This window comes from Nomascus leucogenys, chromosome 8 (assembly GCF_006542625.1).
Source record: "Nomascus leucogenys isolate Asia chromosome 8, Asia_NLE_v1, whole genome shotgun sequence".
Lineage (NCBI taxonomy): Eukaryota > Metazoa > Chordata > Mammalia > Primates > Hylobatidae > Nomascus > Nomascus leucogenys.
Window position 1 is genome coordinate 59,111,650 of NC_044388.1, and position 21,527 is coordinate 59,133,176.

General features: G+C 41.1%; 1 protein-coding gene and 1 long non-coding RNA gene across 3 annotated transcripts in view; one reads left to right on the forward strand and one right to left on the reverse strand.

The window, feature by feature from the left end:
- Positions 1-79: 79 nt before the first annotated feature.
- On the forward strand, positions 80-15,003 carry PAK1IP1 (PAK1 interacting protein 1). Of its 2 annotated transcripts, none has more exons than XM_030817282.1 (10): positions 80-442; positions 2,721-2,886; positions 7,566-7,686; positions 7,762-7,836; positions 8,613-8,665; positions 9,722-9,867; positions 9,962-10,059; positions 12,628-12,727; positions 14,181-14,304; positions 14,466-15,003. In XM_030817282.1, exons 1-10 carry the CDS (start codon positions 359-361, stop codon positions 14,678-14,680), a joined length of 1,182 nt encoding a protein of 393 aa, XP_030673142.1. In that variant the 5' UTR covers positions 80-358; the 3' UTR covers positions 14,681-15,003. The 2 variants fall into 2 exon arrangements, with proteins under 2 accessions (XP_030673142.1, XP_003263546.2); XM_003263498.4 differs by having other exon boundaries at positions 234-442; positions 2,724-2,886; positions 14,466-14,975.
- LOC115836344 overlaps positions 13,287-21,527 on the reverse strand; it is a 20,045-nt gene continuing 11,804 nt past the window's right edge. Inside the window, exons 2-3 of the long non-coding RNA XR_004031359.1 lie at positions 17,367-17,371; positions 13,287-13,613 (exon numbers count right to left, since the gene is read on the reverse strand). This is a non-coding gene — a long non-coding RNA (uncharacterized LOC115836344). The remainder of the gene's footprint in view (positions 13,614-17,366; positions 17,372-21,527) is intronic.

The following is a 21,527-nucleotide window of genomic DNA, read 5'->3' on the forward strand; positions in this document are numbered from 1 at the left end:
TGTCACGGAAATGAGGGGCTTCGCAGAGGATGTCCCGCCCGCTCCCCTCAGATGGGCGTAGCTGCCACCTTCCTGAGATATGCCTGCTTGCCCCCGATTTTTTTCTCCTTGCAGTGAGAACCTCCTCATGTGGCATCTTTACTTATTCTCCTCTTGGAAAATCCATGTGACCTCCTCGCGCTGAAAATATGTCCACGTTTACAGGCGACTTAAAGGCAGCCCTAGAGCCTGACGTATAATTCGAGCGCCGATGCAGAAAGGACCCAGACTTTTTTTTTTTTTTTTTTTTTTTTTTGGCATCCGGTTCTGTCACCACCAGGCTGAGCCGGGCTGACGGAAGAGGCACGTGCGCTGCTGAATGGAGCTGGTCGCTGGTTGCTACGAGCAGGTCCTCTTTGGGTTCGCTGTACACCCGGAGCCCGAGGCTTGCGGCGACTACGAGGTGAGATACCGCGTAGCTAGAGACAGTCGGAGGCGGGGCCGGGAAGGTCGGGTTTGGTTCATACACAGCAGAGGTAAACATTGGAGCGCCTGCTGTTCACTGGGTGATTTGATGAATCAAACCTAAGAGTCTTAAGAGAAAAGCTAACCTTTTAAAACGTAGAATGGACATTTTATCAAAATGAGACAATATCTGCCTTTTCTAGTAGACAAAAGGTCCACGGGACACAAAGGAAACCGGCATTTCTGCATACGGACAAATGAGTCGTAGATTGTGGATTTAAGGATCGATCCCATAAGTTGACAGTATTCAGAATTTAATGAAAGAAGATCTCGCTCTTTTGCTGAATTTCTGTCCTGGAATTTTACAAATTACCAGAACTAGATTAGGATAAATCCCTTATAGATAAAGCGATACCAATTCGTTATTTGTTGGGAACTTACGACGAACTGGGCGGTGGAGATGCAAAGATGCTGGAGGTATGGATCTTACCTTAGAGACGTTGCCTACATAAGGGGTGGAGGACTGAGGAGACACATAGATGGAGAGAAATTACAGCAGAATATGATATTACTAGATGTGTGAATAAATAAAAAGGTCAAATACGTTGCCAGTAGTCAAATAGGTAGATAGGACTATACTCACGACTAGAAATCCGACCTCCTAACATCTAGCTCACTTTTATTCTTGAAGCAAGTCTAAGCATTTTCTAGAAAATTGAGTACAGTACTTCTTTATGAAGTCAAGGCGTCGGTCTTTAATTATCCAGAAAATTTCGAAATATATCACCTGACCTATTGCTTTTGTTTATTTTGTTTCCTACTCCGGTTATTTGCTCTTTGTCTTTGGCTGAAAAGTGATGTGTTTTGAATAGTCAATGATGATACTATTTAATGTTTTTTTTTTTTGTAGTGAAATTACTTAACTGTGTTCCAGACACACAGTAGGCCTCATAGCAACCCTCTGAGGAGGATGCAGTTATTCTCGTTTTGCAGATGAAGAACCAAAATGTTGGTCCTAGATAGGTTAAGTGACTGCTGAAGGCCACACAGATAATAATTGGCAGAGCTGACCCCAAAATGTCAGGAGCCCCCGAGGGTCTCTGATATTTGAAACTCTTAACCATTACCCTATGCTTCTACTAAATCTAAGCAATAGCCTAGATAACCTACATTATGTGAATTTTAAAAGGTTATTATTTGATTTAAGGCCATAGCAGCCCCGCAAAAATGCTTGATTCAAAGGAGGCCCCCTTGGTCTTAAATGATGGAAGGAGTATCTGTTGCTGTAATTATTAAGGACCTGATTTGCAGTAACACATGTTCAAAGAAGTTTGATGCGTTTTTTTTCTTTTTCGGTTTGTTTTGCAAATACTTTTTGATGCAGTTCCTTCAGTTTAAGGAGTGAGTGTGTGTGTGTGTGTGTGTGTGTGTGTGTGTGTGTGTGTGTATTTTGCTGTCATACTTCGCACTCATCCAGTCAGACTTCCTACTGTTATTGTCACATGGCAATAAGCACAGAGTTCCTGAGATTTCATTATTGGTGATTCTCTAGGGCTTATGTTGGTACTCATGGAAAGATACCTTTACTCTGTTGGTTTTCCTTTATAAGGCTTGTCCACTGTGCGCGGTGGCTCATGCCTGCAATCCCAGCACTTTGGGAGGGTGAGGCAGGTGGATCACCTGAGGTCAGGAGTTCAAGACCAGCCTGGCCAACGTGGTGAAACCCTGTCTCTACCAAAATTAGCTGGGCATGATGGCAAGTGCTTGTAATCCCAGCTACACAGGAGGCTTAGATGGGAGAATTGCAGTTCACTGCTATAGATCAACTGCTTGGAATAGTGCCAGATACATAGTAGGCACTCATCATTTGAAAGAATAAATTCAAATGAAAATGTGAATATCTGAAAAAATAAATTAAGTCTCACATATAAAGTAAATACATTAAAGAGTTAAAGATTTGTGTAGGATCTAAAAGTCTTCCCTCGTCAGTCTCATTACCGTGTTCTAGAATGATGATACCCAGTGTTGCCTGCCCACCTCCTTGCTTTACCTTCCTTATCAAGTCTCAAGTCCTTTGTGTTAAACTACATGTCATTTTGTAGTTTAACATATCATTTTTCCATTTATAGGATCCATTGATAGTTTTCATGAATCGTGGAACGATTTATCTTTTCAGAAACAGATAAATGGTTCCATGATTCATGAAAACTACCAGTGGATAGAGTTGGTAGAACTGTGGTGTGACTGTGGCATTAATTGTATGTTTTCATCTTCAGCAGCAATGGACTCTTGTGGCTGACTTCACTCACCATGCTCACACTGCCTCCTTGTCAGCAGTAGCTGTAAATAGTCGTTTTGTGGTCACTGGGAGCAAAGATGAAACAATTCACATTTATGACATGAAAAAGAAGATAGAGCATGGGGCTCTAGTGCATCACAGTGGTAAGAAAATTGCATCCCTTAAGATGAGAACATGGAGGTGTTCTTTACAATTTGACTTCAGTTTAACAATTTCTTGTTAAACAATTATTTTATAGCAGATTCTGTGCTAGAAGATGGAGGAATTTTTTAAAAAAATGGTTTCTTAGCCTGGCGCAGTGGCTCACACCTGTAATCCCAGCACTTTGGGAGGCTGAGGCGGGTGGATCACCTGAGGTCAGTATCTGGAGACCAGACCTGTCTCTACTAAAATACAAAAAAAATTAGCCAGGTGTGGTGGCACGCACCTGTAGTCCCAGCTACTCGGGAGGCTGAGGCAGGGGAATCGTTTGAACCCAGGAGGCAGAGATTGCAGTAAGCTGAGATTGCGCCACTGCATGCCAGCCTGGGCAACAGAGTGAGACTCCATCTCAAAAAAAAAAAAAAAAGGGTTTCTTGCTCTGGGTTGGCTTACAGTCTGTATTGGGAGACAGAAAGGAGGCATTTAACCCAGTCAGAGAGTAAGGGAGTCAGAGTGAGGTTTTCACTGAGACCTTCCTTAAAATGACATCTGAGTTATCTTAAAAGAGAAATGCCAGTTGTTGGGCAGGTAAAGTTTGCAAGGAAGGAGAAAGGACATTCCAGGCAGAGCTGGCAGTATGAGGAGCACAGGTAGTAGCATCATAGCAATATCTAACTTTATTGAGGGCATATTATGTACCCCTCTGTGTGCCAAGAAAGTAGAAGAGAACAGCTAGTTTCAAAGATGTTACTTGACTTGCCCAAGGTCTCAAACAGTGGAACTAGAACTTGAACCTAGGTCTAGAGCCCATGCTTTTGACCGCTGGTGTTCATGCGGAACTGTAAGCAGTTCTGGATTATGAGAAGGTTAAATTGGGAGTTTGAGGGGCTAGAGAAGTAGATGGGACCAGATCCTGGAGTCCTTGAGAGAGCCAGGTAGAGACTGAATTGGGAGGGAGGGAGGGAGCAAGCTAGCAAATGAATGATGTGGGCTTGAGGAAAGTACTGCCAGTTTGTATCGGAGGGGTGCTGACTGAGAACCCCAACAGAAGGACTGATGAAGGCCTGCCCCATTGGAATTGGCAGCTACGGATTGACCAACATCAGTTTGCAAGATTTTCTGAGTTTCTTCAGTAATAAGCCACAGACATTTCCCTAGAGAGAGGAAGGTTACTTGGTGTGTGTGGTAGAAGGATTGAGTTACAAGGGAATTAAGAATTTTGGTGAAGGAGTGGATTAGGTTGTCAGCGTAGAGAAAATGTGTTGTCAAAGGCTGGGCGCGGTGTCTCATGCCTGTAATCCCAGCACTTTGGGAGGCCAAGGTGGGCTGAGCATGAGGTCAGGAGATTGAGACCATCCTGGCTAACACAGAGAAACCCCCTCTCTACTAAAAATACATAACCTTAGCTGGACGTGGTGGCACGCACCTGTAGTCCCAGCTACTCAGGAGGCTGAGGCAGGAGAATAGCTTGAACCCAGGGAGGCAGAGTTTGCAGTGAGCTGAGATTGCGCCACTGCACTCCAGCCTAGGCGACAGAGCGAGACTTTGTCTCAAAAAAAAAAAAAAAAAGAGGAAAAGAAAAGAAAATGTGTTGTCAAGGGCCTGGAGATCTCTGAAATACAAAAGCAGGTGGAGTGTGAGTGCAGGGAGGCATGAAAGGGATGGGCAGATGTGAGCTTGTGGTCAGCAAATAGGTTCCTAGAGGTCAAGAGTTCTAACATGGAACAGCTCTACGTGGTAACGATGCCCAGGCTGTGGGTGTAGGGGACTGAAATGCAGGGGAGGCAAAAGTCACTGGAGTTGAAGTCAAGAAGTAGTACTACAATTCCCAGCTTGTGGTTTGGTTTTCCACACTGGTGGTCAAGGTACCCAGGATAGTGGCAGAATCAAGGGAGAGAAAGACTGAACAGGTAAATTTTTTTCTTCAGTACCAAACATTTTATGCTGTTTTTGTTGCATTTTCCCAGGGGACAGAGAATGAGGAGTAACTCAGCCAAGAAAGTTGGTTTTCTGCAAAGAAAGGCAGATAAAATTGTGCCCTTTTTCCTACCCAATCTTACATGTATTTCAGAGGATCCACACCAGGCATTGGTTTCCAGCAGTAAATTTGCAGCCATAAGTGGCTTCCTTCTATTAGATGTTCCCTTAGTTTATTCAGACTGCTACAACAAAATGCCTTAGACTGAATAATTTATCAATAATAGAGATTTATTTCTCACAGTTGTAGAGGCTGAGAAGTCTAAGATTAAGGCACCAGCAGATTTTCTTGTCTCGTAAGGACTGGCTCTCTGTTGCTGTGTCGTCATATGGTAGAAGGGCAAAGCAGCTCCCTACACAATTCTTGAGAGTTGGAGCCAGTTTAAAAAAAACAAACAAACAAAAAAAAACAACTTTTTTTTTGGCGGGGGCGGGGGGGCTTCTCGCTCTGTGCCCCGGGCTGGAGTGCAGTGGCGCAATCTCGGCTCACTGCAACTTCTGCCTCCTGGGTTTAAGCGATTCTCCTGCCTCAGCCTCCCAGGTAGCTTGGATTGTAGGTGCCTGCCACCACGCCCAGCTAATTTTTGTATTTTTAGTTGAGACAGGGGTCTAACCATGTTGGCCAGGCTGGTCTTGAACTCTTGACCTCAAGTGATCCGCCCGCCTCAGCCTCCCAAAGTGCTGGGATTACAGGTGTGAGCCACCGCGCCCTGCCAAAAGAAAACTTTTATAATGTCGCCAGTCCTCTAATCCTGTTCATGAGGGCTGGCCCTCATGACTTAGTCACCATTACCTCCTAAAGGTCTCACCTCTTAAACTATCACATTGGCAACTAAGTTTCAGCAAATGAATTTTGGGGGACACTTTCACACCATGGCAGACTGTCCACTGCTGCTTTAACAGCTGTTTTGCACTTCATCAGAAGCTGAGCTTTGAGTGATTCAAATATACATTCTTTTTTTCTCTATCTCCTAGTATAGTTCATTACAAAGAAGCCTTCTCTCTCAGGTTTGGAAGAAATAAGTTAAATTTGATCTGCCCAAACCCATTAGTACAAGTGTTCAACAATAAGAAAAGGAATTGAACAGGAGTTTAGATTGGGGGGTGAATGAAGTAGGGCTCTTGGTTTCTTGGTTTCCTTTATTTCTTGTATAAATCCTTTTTTTCTTTTTTTTCCTTCAACTTTTAAGTTCAGGGGTACACATGCAAGATGTGCAGGTTTGTTACATAGGTAAATGTCCCATGGTGGTTTGCTGTACAGATCATCCCATCACCTAGGTGTTAAGCCCAGCGTCCATTAGCTGTTCCTTCTAATGCTCTCCTTCCCCCAACCCTTCCCCTCCCACAGGCTCCAGTGTGTGGTGTTCTTCCCCTGTGTGAGAACATGTGGTGTTTGGTTTTCTTTCTTTTCTTTTCTATTTCTTTCCTTCTTTTTTGAGATGGAGTCTTGCTCTGTCACCCAGGCTGGAGTGCAGTGGCAGATCTCGGCTCACTGCAACCTCCATCTCCCGGGTTCAAGCGATTCTTGTGCCTCAGACTCCTGAGTAGCTGGGACTACAGGCACACACCACCACATCCAGCTAATTTTTGTATTTTCAGTAGAGACGGGGTTTCGCCATGTTGGCCAGGCTGGTCTTGAACTCCTGACCTCAAGTGATCTGCCTGCCTCGGTCTCCCAAAGTGCTGGGATTACAGGCATGAGCCACCTTGCCTGGGCAGTGTTTAATTTTCTCTTCCTGCATTAGTTTGCTGGGGATAATGGCTTCCAACTCCATCCACATCCCTGCAAAGGACATGATCTCATTCCTTTTTATGGATGCATAAATGCTATTTTTTTAAGAGTTGCTAATAGATAAGCTTTTTTCTAGGGAAGCAGATGTGGGAAAGCAAACTTTCTGAAGTGAGAAATAGGATAATAGGGAGAGGAAAATATGAACAAATGAATGAGAAGTGTGTGGAAATGGATTAAAACAGGTCTGAGTGATAGTGATTGGATTGTGGCTGATTGGGTAGCTAATTCACTGTTTAGAAAGTGGAAGTCATGTGGCAGTACACCTGGTTTGTTCCCCGGATTAGCTTGTTAGCTGATTAGTTTTGTTTACTTTTGCTCAAACTATCCTAGCCAGCTACCTCCTAAATTTATAATTTGAAGAGGTAAAGCAAGGACGTGAACTGATTTGTTCAAATCTATATCTAAACTGGAGATACTCTGCTGAAAATATTTGCATAGATTTGAACAACTGTACTTACATGAAAAAATTTAAGGTATAGTTTAGTAATATTAAGACATTGAGGCCAGGCACAGTGGCTCACACCTGTAATGCCAGCACTTTGGGAGGCTGAGGTGGGCAGATCGCTTGGGCCCAGGAGTTCAAGACCAGCCTGGGCAACATGGTATGGTGAAACCTTGTATCTACAAAAAATACAAAAATTAGCTATGTATATTGATGTGCACCTGTAGTCCCAGTTACTCAGGAGGCTGAGGTAGGAGGATTGCTTGAACCCAGGAGGCAGAGGTTGCAGTGGGATAAGATTGTGCCATAGCACTTCAGCCTGGGTAACAAGAGTGAAACCCTGCCTCAAAAAAAAGAAAAAAAGAAAAAAGGTATTGAGTGTTTTACTTAGCATAGCATAGCCTTCAAATCAGAAATGGAGTTTGCATTTAAAATGAATATTATTTTTGCCTATTTTGGTTTTTCCATAGGTACAATAACTTGCCTGAAATTCTATGGCAACAGGCATTTAATCAGTGGAGCGGAAGATGGACTCATCTGTATCTGGGATGCAAAAAAATGGGAATGCCTGAAGTCAATTAAAGCTCACAAGTGAGTCGGGCTCTTTCCGTTTAGCATTCTCGATGTGCCAGTCAAGTTGGGGACTAACTGTTGGTTTCATTATAGAGGACAGGTGACCTTCCTTTCTATTCACCCATCTGGCAAGTTGGCCCTGTCGGTTGGTACAGATAAGACATTGAGGTAAGTCATTAATGCTGAAGAGCATTTTTCTAAGGTGTATCTTTTACTACAGCTCTCTACCATTTAAAAATACTGTGATACAAGGGAAAGGTCAAAAGCTAGTGAACCTTTTCATAGTGGTTCATAGTGGTAGGATAAAAATGACAAGCTATATTTTCTTTTTTTTTCTTTTTTTTGAGATGGAGTTTCACTCTGTCGCCCTGCTCTTGTCGCCCAGGCTGGAGTGCAGTGGCATGATCTTGGCTCACTGCAAGCTCCGCCTCCTGGGTTCACGCCATTCTCCTGCCTCAGCCTCCCGAGTAGCTGGGACTACAGGCACCCGCCACTATGCCTGGCTAATTTTTTGTATTTTTAGTAGAGATGGTGTTTCACCGTGTTAGCCAGGAGGGTCTCGATCTCCTGACCTCATGATCCGCCCGCCTCGGCCTCCCAAAGTGTTGGGATTACAGGCGTGAGCCACCACGCTCAGCCAACAAGCTCTGTTTTCAAACATGCAATTATGCTGCAGTCATCATAGCTGTGAACTGAAGATTTTAGAAAGGGAAACCCTTTGAAAATACAAAGGATACGACATGTTAAAGGGATATGGGAATGGAGCAAGTCTTAATCCTGCCTCATAATATTTCAAAATGTTGCCGTAAGGAAGATAGCAGGTTTTTTAAATGGCCAGTATATAGTAAAATTGTCACTTGAGTAAGTCTTCATTATGCTTGTTCTTTTACGCTTAGTAAAAGTTAGTTGGTGATCACACCATAAGTGAGCTTCCTGTTTTGCAGAACGTGGAATCTTGTAGAAGGAAGATCAGCATTCATAAAAAATATAAAACAAAGTGAGTATTTTTGTTTGAAATGCAGGTTGAGCATTCCTAATCTGGAAATCTGAAATGCTCCAAAATCTGAAACTTTTTGAGCACTGATGTGGTGCCTCAAGTAGAAAATTCAACACCTTACCTCATGATGGGTCACAGTCAGAACTTTGTTTATGCACAAAATTATTTAAAATATTGTGTAAAATTACCTTCAGGCCAGGTGTGTATGAAACATAGATGAATTTCATGTTTAGACTTGAAACATGAGTTTCATGGGTTTTATCCTCGAGATACTTCATTGTATTTAAGCAGATATTCCAAAATCCAAAACAGTTCTGGTCTCAAGCATTTTGGATAAGGGATACTCAACCTGTATATTTTATGTGACTTAATGGAATATGAATATAGATACACATTTTTATATGTGTGTATGTTACACATTTATTTCCCTGCATGGTGGTGGTTACCTCTGAGCAAATGCCTTGGGTTACTTTCTTTTCCCATTTTAGATCTAGATTCTTTTTGTGGCTCTGCCACCTGCCTTTGATTTTTATTTTATTTTTTACTTTATTTTATGTATTTATTTTTTATTTTATTTTATTTTAGTTTTTGAGATGGAGTCTCACTCTGTCACCCAGGCTGGAGTGCAGTGGCGCTGTCTCAGCTCACTACAACCTCTGCCTTCTGAGTTCATTATTCTCCTGCCTCACCCTCCCAAGCAGCTGGGATTACAGGCGCGTGCCACCATGCTTGGCTAATTTTTTGTATTTTTTGTTAAAGATGGGGTTTCGCCATGTTGGCCAGGCTGGTCTCAAACTCCTGGCCTTAAGTGATCCACCCAGCTTGGCCTCCCAAAGTGCTGGCATTACAGGTGTGAGCCACTGCACCTGGCCCACCTTTGACTTTTTGAACCTAGATTATTTTCTAAAAACTTGACTTGTAAAATGTGTTATGAAGACGAAATAGGATAATGAATTTGAAAATGCACAGTATAAATATTTGCTATTTTTATTATTACTATGATCACTTCGTGTTTTATTTACAAAATAAACAAAGTTCGTTTTTTTCCACTTATAGATGCTCACATAGTAGAATGGTCCCCAAGAGGAGAGCAGTATGTAGTTATCATACAGAATAAAATAGACATCTATCAGCTTGACACTGCATCCATTAGTGGCACCATCACAAATGAAAAGAGAATTTCCTCTGTTAAATTTCTTTCAGTAAGTAATCAGAAATCAGTGACCAAAGTTTGTGGTGATGGTTGGAACTATTGATGACATTCTGGATGTCATTACTCTTTTTCCTCTCTCCTAGGAGTCTGCCCTTGCAGTGGCTGGAGATGAAGAAGTTATAAGGTTTTTTGACTGTGATTCGCTAGTGTGCCTCTGTGAATTTAAAGCTCATGAAAACAGGTATTTTTACCAATCTCTGGTGTATATGTCTAGTCTTAATAAATGGTATATATGCAGTAGTTTCATAAACCAGGTTATATGTTTTTATTAACAACTGCAGAAATAATCAGACATATCTACATGTACAGTATATGGTATCTGGAATCTAATAAGGTGGTGGACAGTGTTATCTTCCTGGCCTTTAATAATGCAAAAGTGGGCTGGGCGCAATAGCTCACGCCTGTAATCCCAACACTTTGGGAGGCTGAGGCGGGCGGATCAGGAGGTCAAGAGATCAAGACCATCCTGGCCAACATGGTGAAACCCCGTCTCTACTAAAAATAAAAAAATTGGTGTGGTGGTGCATGCTTGTAGTCCCAGTTACTCGAGAGGGTGAGGCAGGAGAATCACTTGAACCCTGGAGGCGGAGGTTACAGTGAGCCAAGATCGCACCACTGCACTCCAGCCTGGCGACAGAGTGAGACTCCGTCTAAAAAAAAAATAATAATAATGCAAAAGTGGTGAAATTGTTTTCTGGACTGTCATTTGCACAAGATATTTTTTAGGTGTCTGTTAGACTTGGAGCCTGAAATCAAGCATATTTGAACAAACAAAAGACTAAACAATCTTGAGCTTTGTTCCCATCTACTTTTGTCCTTTTACGTAAGTCCCCTTGCCTACTTCTTCCCCCTTTCCATGTTTTTTTTTTTTTCCTGCAGGAGAAGTGAATTGACGTTATTGAGTTCCTGTTTTGTGCCAGTTTTTATTACCTTTTAATGCTTTCTCTATTTCTAGGGGGTAGATAGTCTCAAAGTAAGTAGTTAAGTGGCTTGGCCAATATTACCCCAATAATGGAGCTGAGAGCTGAACCTGGTTTTATCTGACTCATATATCCCTGCTTTTTCCAGTAATTTTGAAAAAGGTGATCTAATCTACAGAGTTAGATTTTGATGTGATCCATTTGCATGTTCTATGTGTCAAATGAGTCTTAGTTCTTATTTCTTAAATGGTGGTTAAGTTTTAAGAAATCCATACTTAGAGTACTGCAGTCAGTAGTATAAAGGCCTTACTCTTCTCCTACATTGGGAAGTAAACATATTCTTCAAGGTTGCCCATTCCGGATGTACTAATAACACTTAAGATATTTGGCCATTCATTCATTTAACAAGTATTCATTGAGCATCATTATGAAATACTACACAAAGTATTTAATGATGAACACAAAAGACAGGAGCTTGTGCTCTCATGGCTCTTATATTGTAAGGAGGCAACAGATTATAAACAAGCAGATCATTATGACAGGATGGAAACAGAAAAGTAGAGTGATTAAACATTAACAAGGGCAATTGGTTTAGATAGGATGATGAGGGAAGAAGATGTGAGACCTTAAGAATGAAAAAGGAGCTAGTTTTAAAAAGAAGAGAGAGACAGGTGCAAAGACCCTGAGGGAGAACAGAGCTTGGTGTATTTTAGCAGCAGATAGAAGACCTGTGTGACTAGGTGAGAATGAGCAAGGAGAGGATGGTGGAAGCCAAACGGTGCCTATAATCATCATCATTTTTCTTACTATGGAAAAATTTTAAAGCATTTAGACTGGTTTAAGGCACTAACCCTTTAAGACCCACCACCAGCTTTAGCAACTGTCACTGTGTGGCCAGTCTTGCTTCATCTGTATGCCCAGCCACTTCCTCCTCTCCCATATTATTTTAAAGTAGATACCAGTTTTGTAGGGTTTTAAGCCTGGAAGTTACATGATTTGATTTACATTTTTAAAAATTGTTGGCCGGGCGCAGTGGCTGACGCCTGTATTCCTGGCACTTTGGGAGGCTGAGGCAGGCAGATCACAAGGTCAGGCAGATCACAAACTCCTGAGTTTGAGACCAGCCTGACCAACATGGTGAAACCCTGTCTCTACTAAAAATACAAAAATTAGCCGGGCGTGGTAGCACACGCCTGTAATCCCAGCTACTCGGGAGGCTGAGGCAGGAGAATCGTTTGAACCCAGGAGGCGGAGGTTGTGGTTAGCCAAGATCTCGCCACTACACTCCAGCCTGGGCGATAGAGCAAGACTCTGTCTTAAAAAAAAAAAAAGAAAAGAAAATTGTTAAGGGGCAAAATAGAAGCAGAAATGCCAATTAGGCTACTTCTGTGATCCAGAGGAAAAATGAGAGTGGCTTAGACTAACAGTGGTAGGACTGGAGATGAGGGAAATGGATGTGTGGGAGAGGCCTGGATTCATCGTTTCTGTTGTCTTTTCTCTCCTTACTGAACTTGGAGTTTCTTGAGGTGATGGGCTTTGTTTTACTCATCTTTAGTTCCTTTGTAATAACCTGATTATTTATAGTTATGTGTTATCTTTTCAACTTTTGCTTCAGATATGGTTGGCAGTTGATTTTTTCCTGCATTTTGGGCCTGAATATATCTCATTAATGGGAATCGAAGCATAGTTAAATTTTAAGGCACCATTCATTGAGCAGTTTGGAAGTACTTGAAACATTGAGAAAGCACTAGTCTGTGTGTGTAATTTTATCACAATATTAGACTATTTGGAGGAAAAGATCTTTTATGGTGTTAATATTTCTGTCCTAGGGTAAAGGACATGTTCAGTTTTGAAATTCCAGAGCATCATGTTATTGTTACAGCATCGAGTGATGGTTTCATCAAAATGTGGAAGCTTAAGCAGGATAAGGTCAGTGCCTTAAAGCAATCTAAATGTACTTTAATACAAGTCTTGCTCCTAAGTGAGGTGGAATTTTTTTAAGGGTCATAAGACATAGGTCTTTAAATAAACTTTTTAAATCTCTTCCAGGCATGATTGATATTAATGGTTTTAAAATTAGGGTTCCCACGGAGCTGCCTTGATGGTTGTCATTTCTGAGTGTGAGCTGGTGGGATCCCAGAACTCGCGCTGCTCTTTTTAGTCAGAGAAGCTCTACTTTCCTCTCTCTTGAATACTGGAGTTCTCTGGAAGCTCTTAGGTAAAAATACTGCCATTGCTAAAAATAATTTGGAAGCTCCCGATCAACTACGAAATTAACAAACCATTTGAACCAGACAGTTTGGAAAATTAAATTCCCTCCTGTAGTCTCCTTACAGTCTCTCTTGGTTTATTCTTTGTTATCTCATAAGCACATTCTGTGAATATGGTTTGTTGAATGTCTCTTTTTCCAAGGTTCTTTGTTCAGCCCTGGAAATAAGACCTGATTCCTTTCTTTAGAATTTTCTTTTTCTTTTTTTTTTTTTAAAGTATACAATTCAATGATTTAATTTAGCATATTCATGGAGTTGTACAATCATAATCGTAATTAATTTTAGAATATTTTCATCACACCAAAGAGAAACTCCATACCCATTAGCAGTCACCCCCCCATCCTCTCCTTTCCCCCCACCGCCAGTCCCTGGTAACTAGTAATCTGCTTTTTGTTTTTATGGATTTGCCTTTTCTGGACATTTCATATATGGAATCACACAACGTTTGGCCTTTTGTGACGGGCGTTTTTCACTTAGTGTAATGTTTCTAAGGTTCATCATGTTATAGCATATGTTAGTACTTCACTACTTTTTATGACTGAATACTACCCCATTGTGTGGATATACCACTTTTTATGTATCCATTCATGAGGTGATAGACATTTGGATTGTTTCCACCTTTTGGGATGTTATGAATAGTGCCTCTGTGAACATTCATATATAAATTTTTGTGTGGATATATGTTTTCTTTTTTTTTCTTTTTTATACTTTAAGTTTTAGGGTACATGTGCACAACGTGCAGATTAGTTACATATGTATACATGTGCCATGTTGGTGTGCTGCACCCATTAACTCGTCATTTAACATTAGGTATATCTCCTAATGCTATCCCTCCCCCTGCCCCCCACCCCACAACAGTCCCCGGTGTGTGATGTTCCCCTTCCTGTGTCCGTGTGTTCCCATTGTTCGATTCTCACCTATGAGTGAGAACATGCAAAATTGGCTCTGTGAATAACATAGTCAAACTAACCATGAGTGAAGATTATATGTTGCTTCTGAATATCATATTTTGTACTGAAGAAAATACAGGAAGTTTTAAATTAAGGTAACTTGATTATGGAAAAAGAAATTATTGAAAATGCACATTATGAATGTTTGTTTCTTCTGTTTAGAAAGTTCCCCCATCTTTACTCTGTGAAGTAAACACCAACGCCAGGCTGACATGTCTTGGAGTGTGGCTAGACAAAGTGGCAGACATGAAAGAAAGCCTTCCTCCAGCTGCAGAGCCTTCTCCTGGTAATCGAATTTGATTGTTTTGAAATTTTGAATAATCTATTATCTCTTAAATTGTAGAAGTGGAGGAGATCCAGATAATGTCACTTTATTGACAGCCTGTGTTTATTTCATTCAAAGGGAAAAACAGTCTTTTTTTAAAAGCACTCTCTTTTGTGTTTTAGTAAGTAAAGAACAGTCCAAAATTGGCAAAAAGGAGCCTGGTGACACAGTGCACAAAGAAGAAAAGCGGTCAAAACCTAACACAAAGAAACGCGGTTTAACAGGTGACAGTAAGAAAGCAACAAAAGAAAGTGGCCTGGTATCAACGAAGAGGAGGAAAATGGTAGAAATGTTGGAAAAGAAGAGGAAAAAGAAGAAAATAAAAACAATGCAGTGAATCCCAGATGTCTCCTGAAAGAACTCTTTTAGATGAAATCATTCTACTCAAATGTACCTTAATTTTTTTTTTTTTTCCCTGAGTAAAAGCAAGAAATTTCTTCCTTTGGAGAAAATATATATATATTAAAAAACCACTTTTAAATGTTTTTTGTTAAAAAAAACAGCGGTAAAATTACTTTTGGCAGACAGTGTTTTATGAATTATGTATCATGTTAATATATGTTAATGTGTCATGTAATTTTTACTTTGTACAAAGCAAATAAAGATCTTTCTCAAAATATACTGTAAAATAATATAAAATGTTGAACAAATTTTTTATCAGATTTGGGTGAAGGAGTCATTATTCAAAATTTTCTCTTAAATGGGCAAGAATTTAAGAACTGCCTTTGGCTTCTTCAAATGGTAAGTAGTAATTTTACATTTTCATACCAATAGGACAAACTTAAAAGATTATACATGCATAATTATACATATGTATGAAACAAACATATGCTTAAGTGTAGGACCACGTACCTAAGATTATAGAGAGATTGCCAGACTTCTTTAAACTACTTTGCTTCCAAGTAGTAGATGTACAAAATAATTTAAGGACGGGAAAATGATCTTTTCTTTTTTTCTTTTTTTTTTTTGAGACGGAGTCTTGCTCTGTTGCCCAGGCTGGAGTGCAGTGGCACGATCTCAGCTCACTGCAACCTCCGTCTCCCGGGTTCAGGCGATTCTCCTGCCTCAGCCTCCCGAGTAGTTGGTAGTTTGAGCCAGGGAGTTTGAGACCAGCATGGGCAACATAGGGAGACTCTGTCCCTCCCAAAAAATTAGCTGGATGTGGTGACATGCTCCCAGCTACTCAAGAGGCGGAGGTGGGAAGGATGGCTTGAGCCCAGGGTGTGGAAGTTGCGGTGAGCTGAGACTGCACCTCTGTACTCCAGCCTGGACAACAGAGCCAGACCCTGTCTTAAAAAAAAAAAAAAAAAAAAAATGACGTTATTGGGGATCCATAGGTTTGAATTAGCTGGGCAGATATTAGATACCTGAGACCATCAGGAGAATCACTTCTGATTAGGCAGAATAAGAACGGGCACTGGAATTGCCATTCCATAGGAATAAATTGTCTAGGAAATGAACCAAATTGTGTGTCTTAATATCAGTCTACTCTGTTAGCTTATTTCGTAAGTTATTAACATAAATGTAGGTCGTTGGCTTTTCTCAATTCAACTCAAATTTTGAGATCATTATAAGAAATATACACTTGTAAGAAATAATACAGAGATTCCACCCAGTTTTCCCGATGATAACATCTTGCAAAACAAGGGCAATATCACAACCAAGCCAAGATAGGATAGAAATGATATAATCAAGATACAGAACATTTCTATCACAATGATCCCATCTGTTGTCATAAGCCATACTCAGTTTCCTCTTGTGCTCGTATAGCTACGCCCACCTTCATAACCTCTGGCACCAGTGGTCTGTTCTCCATCTAATTTTGCCAAAATTGATTGGATTATACTTTCTTTTGGGATTGGCTTTTCACTCAGCATAATCTCTGGGCATTGATCCAGCTTGTTGCATCAATAGTTCTGTTTTTAGTACTGATTGGGATGTCAGTATAGATGTACCATAGTAAACACCTGCGGAAGGATGTCAGGAATGTTTCCTGTTATTAGGTATCTAAATAAAGTTGCTGTAAACATTTCTGTACAGGTTTTTATGTGAATTAGAGTCTTCATTTCTCTTGGATAAATGCCCAGGAATTCCAGAGTTTTCCAGAATAGCTGTATGGTTCTACATTTCTACCAGTAATGTTTGAGTGATATAGTTTCTCTGCATCTTTCCAGCATTTGATGTTAGTCTTAGCCATTCTGGTAAGCGTGTATTGATACCTTATTGTAGTTATAACTTATATTACTCTGATAGCTAATGATGTTAATCATCTTTCCATGTGCTTATTTGCCATCTGTGTATCATAATTGGTGAAATGTCTTTTGCCCATATTCACATTATATATTTTTTCTTTTTTGCTGTTGAATTTTGAGAGTTCTTTTTTTTTTTTTTTTTTTTGAAATGGAGTCTTACTCTGTCACCCACCCAGGCTGGAGTGCAGTGGTGTGATCTCGGCTCACTGCAACCTCCGCCTCCCAGGTTCAAGCGATTCTCCTGCCCCAGCCTCTTGAGTAACTGGGATTACAGGTGCGTGCCACCATACCCGGCTAATTTTTGTATTTTTAGTAGAGGTGGGGTTTTATCATGTTAGCCAGGCTGGTGTCGAACTCCTGATCTCTAGTGATCCACCACGTCGGCCTCCCAAAATACAGGGATTACAGGCGTGAGCCACCACCTGGCCAAGAGTTCTTTTATATATTGTAGAAACTCAACCTTTCTCAGATATGTGGTTTGCAAATATTTTTGCCTAGTCTGTAGCTTGTGTTTTTGTCCTAACGGCCTTTTGCAGAGCTCAAGTTTTTTATTTTGTTGAAATCCAGTTCATCAATTTTTCCTTCCATGGATCATGCTTTTGGTGTGAAGTCCAAGAGACCTTTGTCTAGCCTTAGATCCTGAAGAGGTTCTATATATTTTTTTAAAGGTTTTGTAGAGTTTTACATTTTACATTTAGTATGTGATCCATTTTGAGTGTATAAAGTGTGAGGTTTAATTCCAAGTTTATTTTCTTGCCTATGGATATCAACTTGTTCTAGCACCTTGTTGAAAAGACTGTTCTTCCTCTATTGAAATACTTTTGCATCTTTGCTAGAATTTAATTGAGCATATTAGTGTGGGTCCATTACTGGGCTCTCTATTGTGTTCTATTGATCTCTGTTGATCTTTTTGCTGGAAGCACACCGTCTTCATTACTACAGCTATATGATAAGCCTTGAATTTGAGTAGAATGATTCTCCCCCTTTTCTGTTTTTCAAAATTATTTTCACTATTCTAGTTCCTTTGCCTTTCCATATAGAATTTAGGATAATTCTATCCTTCTCTACAAAAAAAAAGTGTACAGTCATGTGTCACTTAATGACAGGAATACATTCTGAGAAATGCTTCATTAGGTGATTTCATTTTGTGTGAATATCATAGGGTGTACTTACACAAAGCTGGATGGTAGAGCCTGCTGCACACCTAGGCCATATGGTATAGTCATAATCTTACGGGACCACCATTGTATACGTGATCCGTTATTGACCAAACTCTTATTGACCAAAATGTCGTTATGCAGCACATGGCTGTATAGATCTTTTATTTTTTTATTGTTTTATTTTGTGTATTTTTTTTTTTTACAGTTTCGCTCTTATCATCCAGGCTGGAGTGCAATTTCGTGACCTCAGCTCACTGCAACCACTGCCTCCTGGATTCACGGGATTCTCCTGCCTCAGCCTCCCGAGTAGCTGGGATTACAGGCACACACCACCACACACAGATAATTTTTGTATTTATAGAAGAGACAGGGTTTCGCCATGTTGGCCAGGCTGGTCTCAAACTCCTGACCTCAGGTGATCCGCCCGTCTTGGCCTCCCAAAGTGCTGGGATTACAGGCATTAGCTACCACGCCCAGCCAGATCTTTGATTTCTTTTATCAGTGTTGTGTAGTTTTCAGCATACAAATCTTGCATGTGTTAGATTTATTTCTAAGTATTTGGGGCGGGGGAATTACAAGTGACTTTTTTTTTTTTTTTTTTAGATGGAGTCTTGCATTGTTGCCTGGGCTGGAGTGCAGCGGCGCCATCTCGGCTGACCGCAACCTCTGCCTCCTTGGGTTCAAGCGATTCTCCTGCCTCAGCCTCCCAAGTAGCTAGGATTACAGGTGCCCGCCACCATGCGTGGCAAATTTTTTTGTACTTTTAGTAGAGATGGGGTTTCACTATGTTGGCTAGGCTGGTCTCAAACTCCTGACCTCGTGATCCGCCCGCCTTGGCCTCCCAAAGTGCTGGGATTACAGGCATGAGCCACTGCACCTGGCCTACAAGTGATATTTTTAATTTTGGTGCCTATATTCATTGCTAATATATAGAAATACAATTGATTTTTGTGTGATCTTACATCCTGCTATCTTGCTGAATTCACTTATTCTAGGAGTTGTTTTGTTGGGGTTTTCTATGTAGACAATTATGTTATCTGCAAATATAAATAGTGTTATTTCTATCTGTATTTTTCCCCACTTTCTTGCCTTATTAACTGACTAGAAGATGCAGCACTGTGTTGAATAACAATAGTGAGAACAGACATCTTTGCCTTGTTATGATCTTAGGGGAAAAACATTCAGTCTTTCACTGTTAAGCATAATGCCAGCTTTAGGGTTTTCGTAGATATTCTTTGTCAAGTTGAAGAAAGGTCAACTCGACATCCCCTGTTTCATTCCTGATGTTGGTAATTTGTGTCCTCTCTGTTTTCTTTGTCAGTCTTCCTAGAGCTTTGTCAGTTTTATTATCTTTTCAAAGAACCAGTTCTGCCAGGCACGGTGGCTCATGCCTGTAATCCCAGCACTTTGGGAGGCCGAGATGGGCAGATCACCTAAGGTCAGGCGTTCAAGACCAACCTGGCAAACATGGTGAAATCCCGTCTCTACTAAAAATATAAAAATTAGCCAGACGTTGTGGCAGGCGCCTGTAATCCCAGCTACTAGGGAGGCTGAGCCAGGAGAATCGCTCAAACCCGAGAGGCAGAGGTTGCAGTGAGCAGAGACTGTGCCACTGCACTCCAGCCTGGGCAACAGAGAGAAACTCCGTCTCAAAAACAAAACAAAACAAAGAATCAGTTCTTTGTTTCATTGACTCTTTCTGTTTTCAATTTCATTTTCTGCTCTCGTCCTTATTTCCTTCTTTCCTTCTGCTTGCTTTGGGGTTTCTTTTGCTCTTCTTTTTCTAGTTTCTTTTTGGTTTGTTTTAGGAATTTTTAGAGACGTGGTCTTTCTATGTTGCTCAGGCTGGCCTTGAACTCCTGGGCTCAAGCCATCCTCCCACCTTGGCCTCTTGAGTTGCTGGGACTACAGGTGTGAGCCACCACACCTGGCTTTTTTACTAGGTTCTTGAGGCAGGAGCTTATTTATGTGAGTTTTTCCCTCCTTTCAAATGTGTGCTGTTAAAGTTTTTAGCACTGCTTTTGCTACATGCCACTGTTTTTCTATGTAGTAATGTATCTATCTTTTTTTTTTTTTTTTTTTGAGACGGAGTCTCGCTCTGTCGCCCAGGCTGGAGTGCAGTGGCACAATCTCGGCTCACTGCAAGCTCCGCCTCCCGGGATCAGGCCATTCTCCTGCCTCAGCCTCTCCGAGTAGCTGGGACTACAGGCGCCCACCACCACGCCCGGCTAATTTTTTTGTCTTTTTAGTAGAGACGAGGTTTCACTGTGGTCTCGATCTCCTGACCTCGTGATCCGCCCGCCTCGGCCTCCCAAAGTGCTGGGATTACAAGCGTGAGCCACCGCGCCCAGCCTATCTATCTATTAAAAAGAGACAGGGTTGTGTTATGGTTGCTGAGGCTGGTCTCAAACTTCTGGCCGCAAACAATCTTCTGGCCCCAGCCTCCCAAGTAGCAAACACAGTTTGGTTTTTTGTAATACTTTGAGACATAATTCACACAACATCCTGTTCACCCATTGAAAGCGTACAATTCAATGTTTTTCAGTCTATTCACAGAGTGCAACTATCACAAAAATCAATATTAGGACATTTTAATCACTCCAAGAAGAAATCTTGGACCCCTTAGCTGTCATTCCCCATTTCTCCCTCCCAACACCCCTAGGCTTATGCAACCACTGATCTATCTTCCGTATGTATAGGATTTGCCTAGTCTAGACATTTCATAGAAATGGAATCATTCCATTTGTGGTCTTTTGTGATTTCACTTCACATATTGTTTCAGGGTTCATCCATATTGGTTTTTTGTTGTTGTTTTAGATGGAGTTTCGTTGTTGTTGCCCAGGCTGGAGTGCAATGGTGCAATCTCGGCTCACTGCAACCTCCACCTCCTGGGTTCAAGCGATTCTCCTGCCTCAGCCTCCCGAGTAGCTGGGATTACAGGTGCCCGCCACCATGCCCAGCTAATTTTTGTAGTTTTAGTAGAAACGGGGTTTCGCCATGTTGGCCAGGCTGGTCTCAAACTCCTGACCTCAGGTAATCCGCCTGCCTCGGCCTCCCAAAGTGCTGGGATTACAGGCGTGAGCCACCGTGCCTGGCCAGGGTTTATTCATATTGTAACATGTATCAGTATTTCATTTCTTTTTATTGCCAAATAATATTTCATTCCATGGATATAACACAATTTGTTTATTCTATAGCTGATGCATATTTGTTTCTTCTTGGCTAATATGAATAATGTTGCTTTCAACATTCATTTACAAGTTTTTGCATGAACATACATTTTCATTTTTCTTGGGTACATATATACCTAGAAGTAAAATTGTCGAATCAGATGGTTACTCTTACATTCAACCTTTTGAGGGACTGCCATACTGTTCTAAAGCGATCACACCCTTTATATTTCCACCACCAGTGTATGAGTGTTCCAATTTTGCCACACCTTTGCTGACACCTGGTTTTTTGTTTTTATTATAACTATTCCAGCGGGTGGGACTTAGTAGCTCATTGTGATTTTGATTTGCATTTCCTGATGGCTAATGTTGGTGAGCCTCTTTTATCTTTTTTGAAAAAATGTTTATTACTCCTGACCTCGGGTGATCCACCCGCCTCAGCCTCCCAAAGTGCTAGGATTACAGGTGTGAGCCACCGTGCCCGGCCCTGGATTCACAATTCTAATCCATTGATTTATATGCCCATCCTTATAATAGTACAATACAGTCTTGATTACTATAGGTTTGTAGTAAGTTTTGAAATAAGGAAGAGTGAGTGTTGC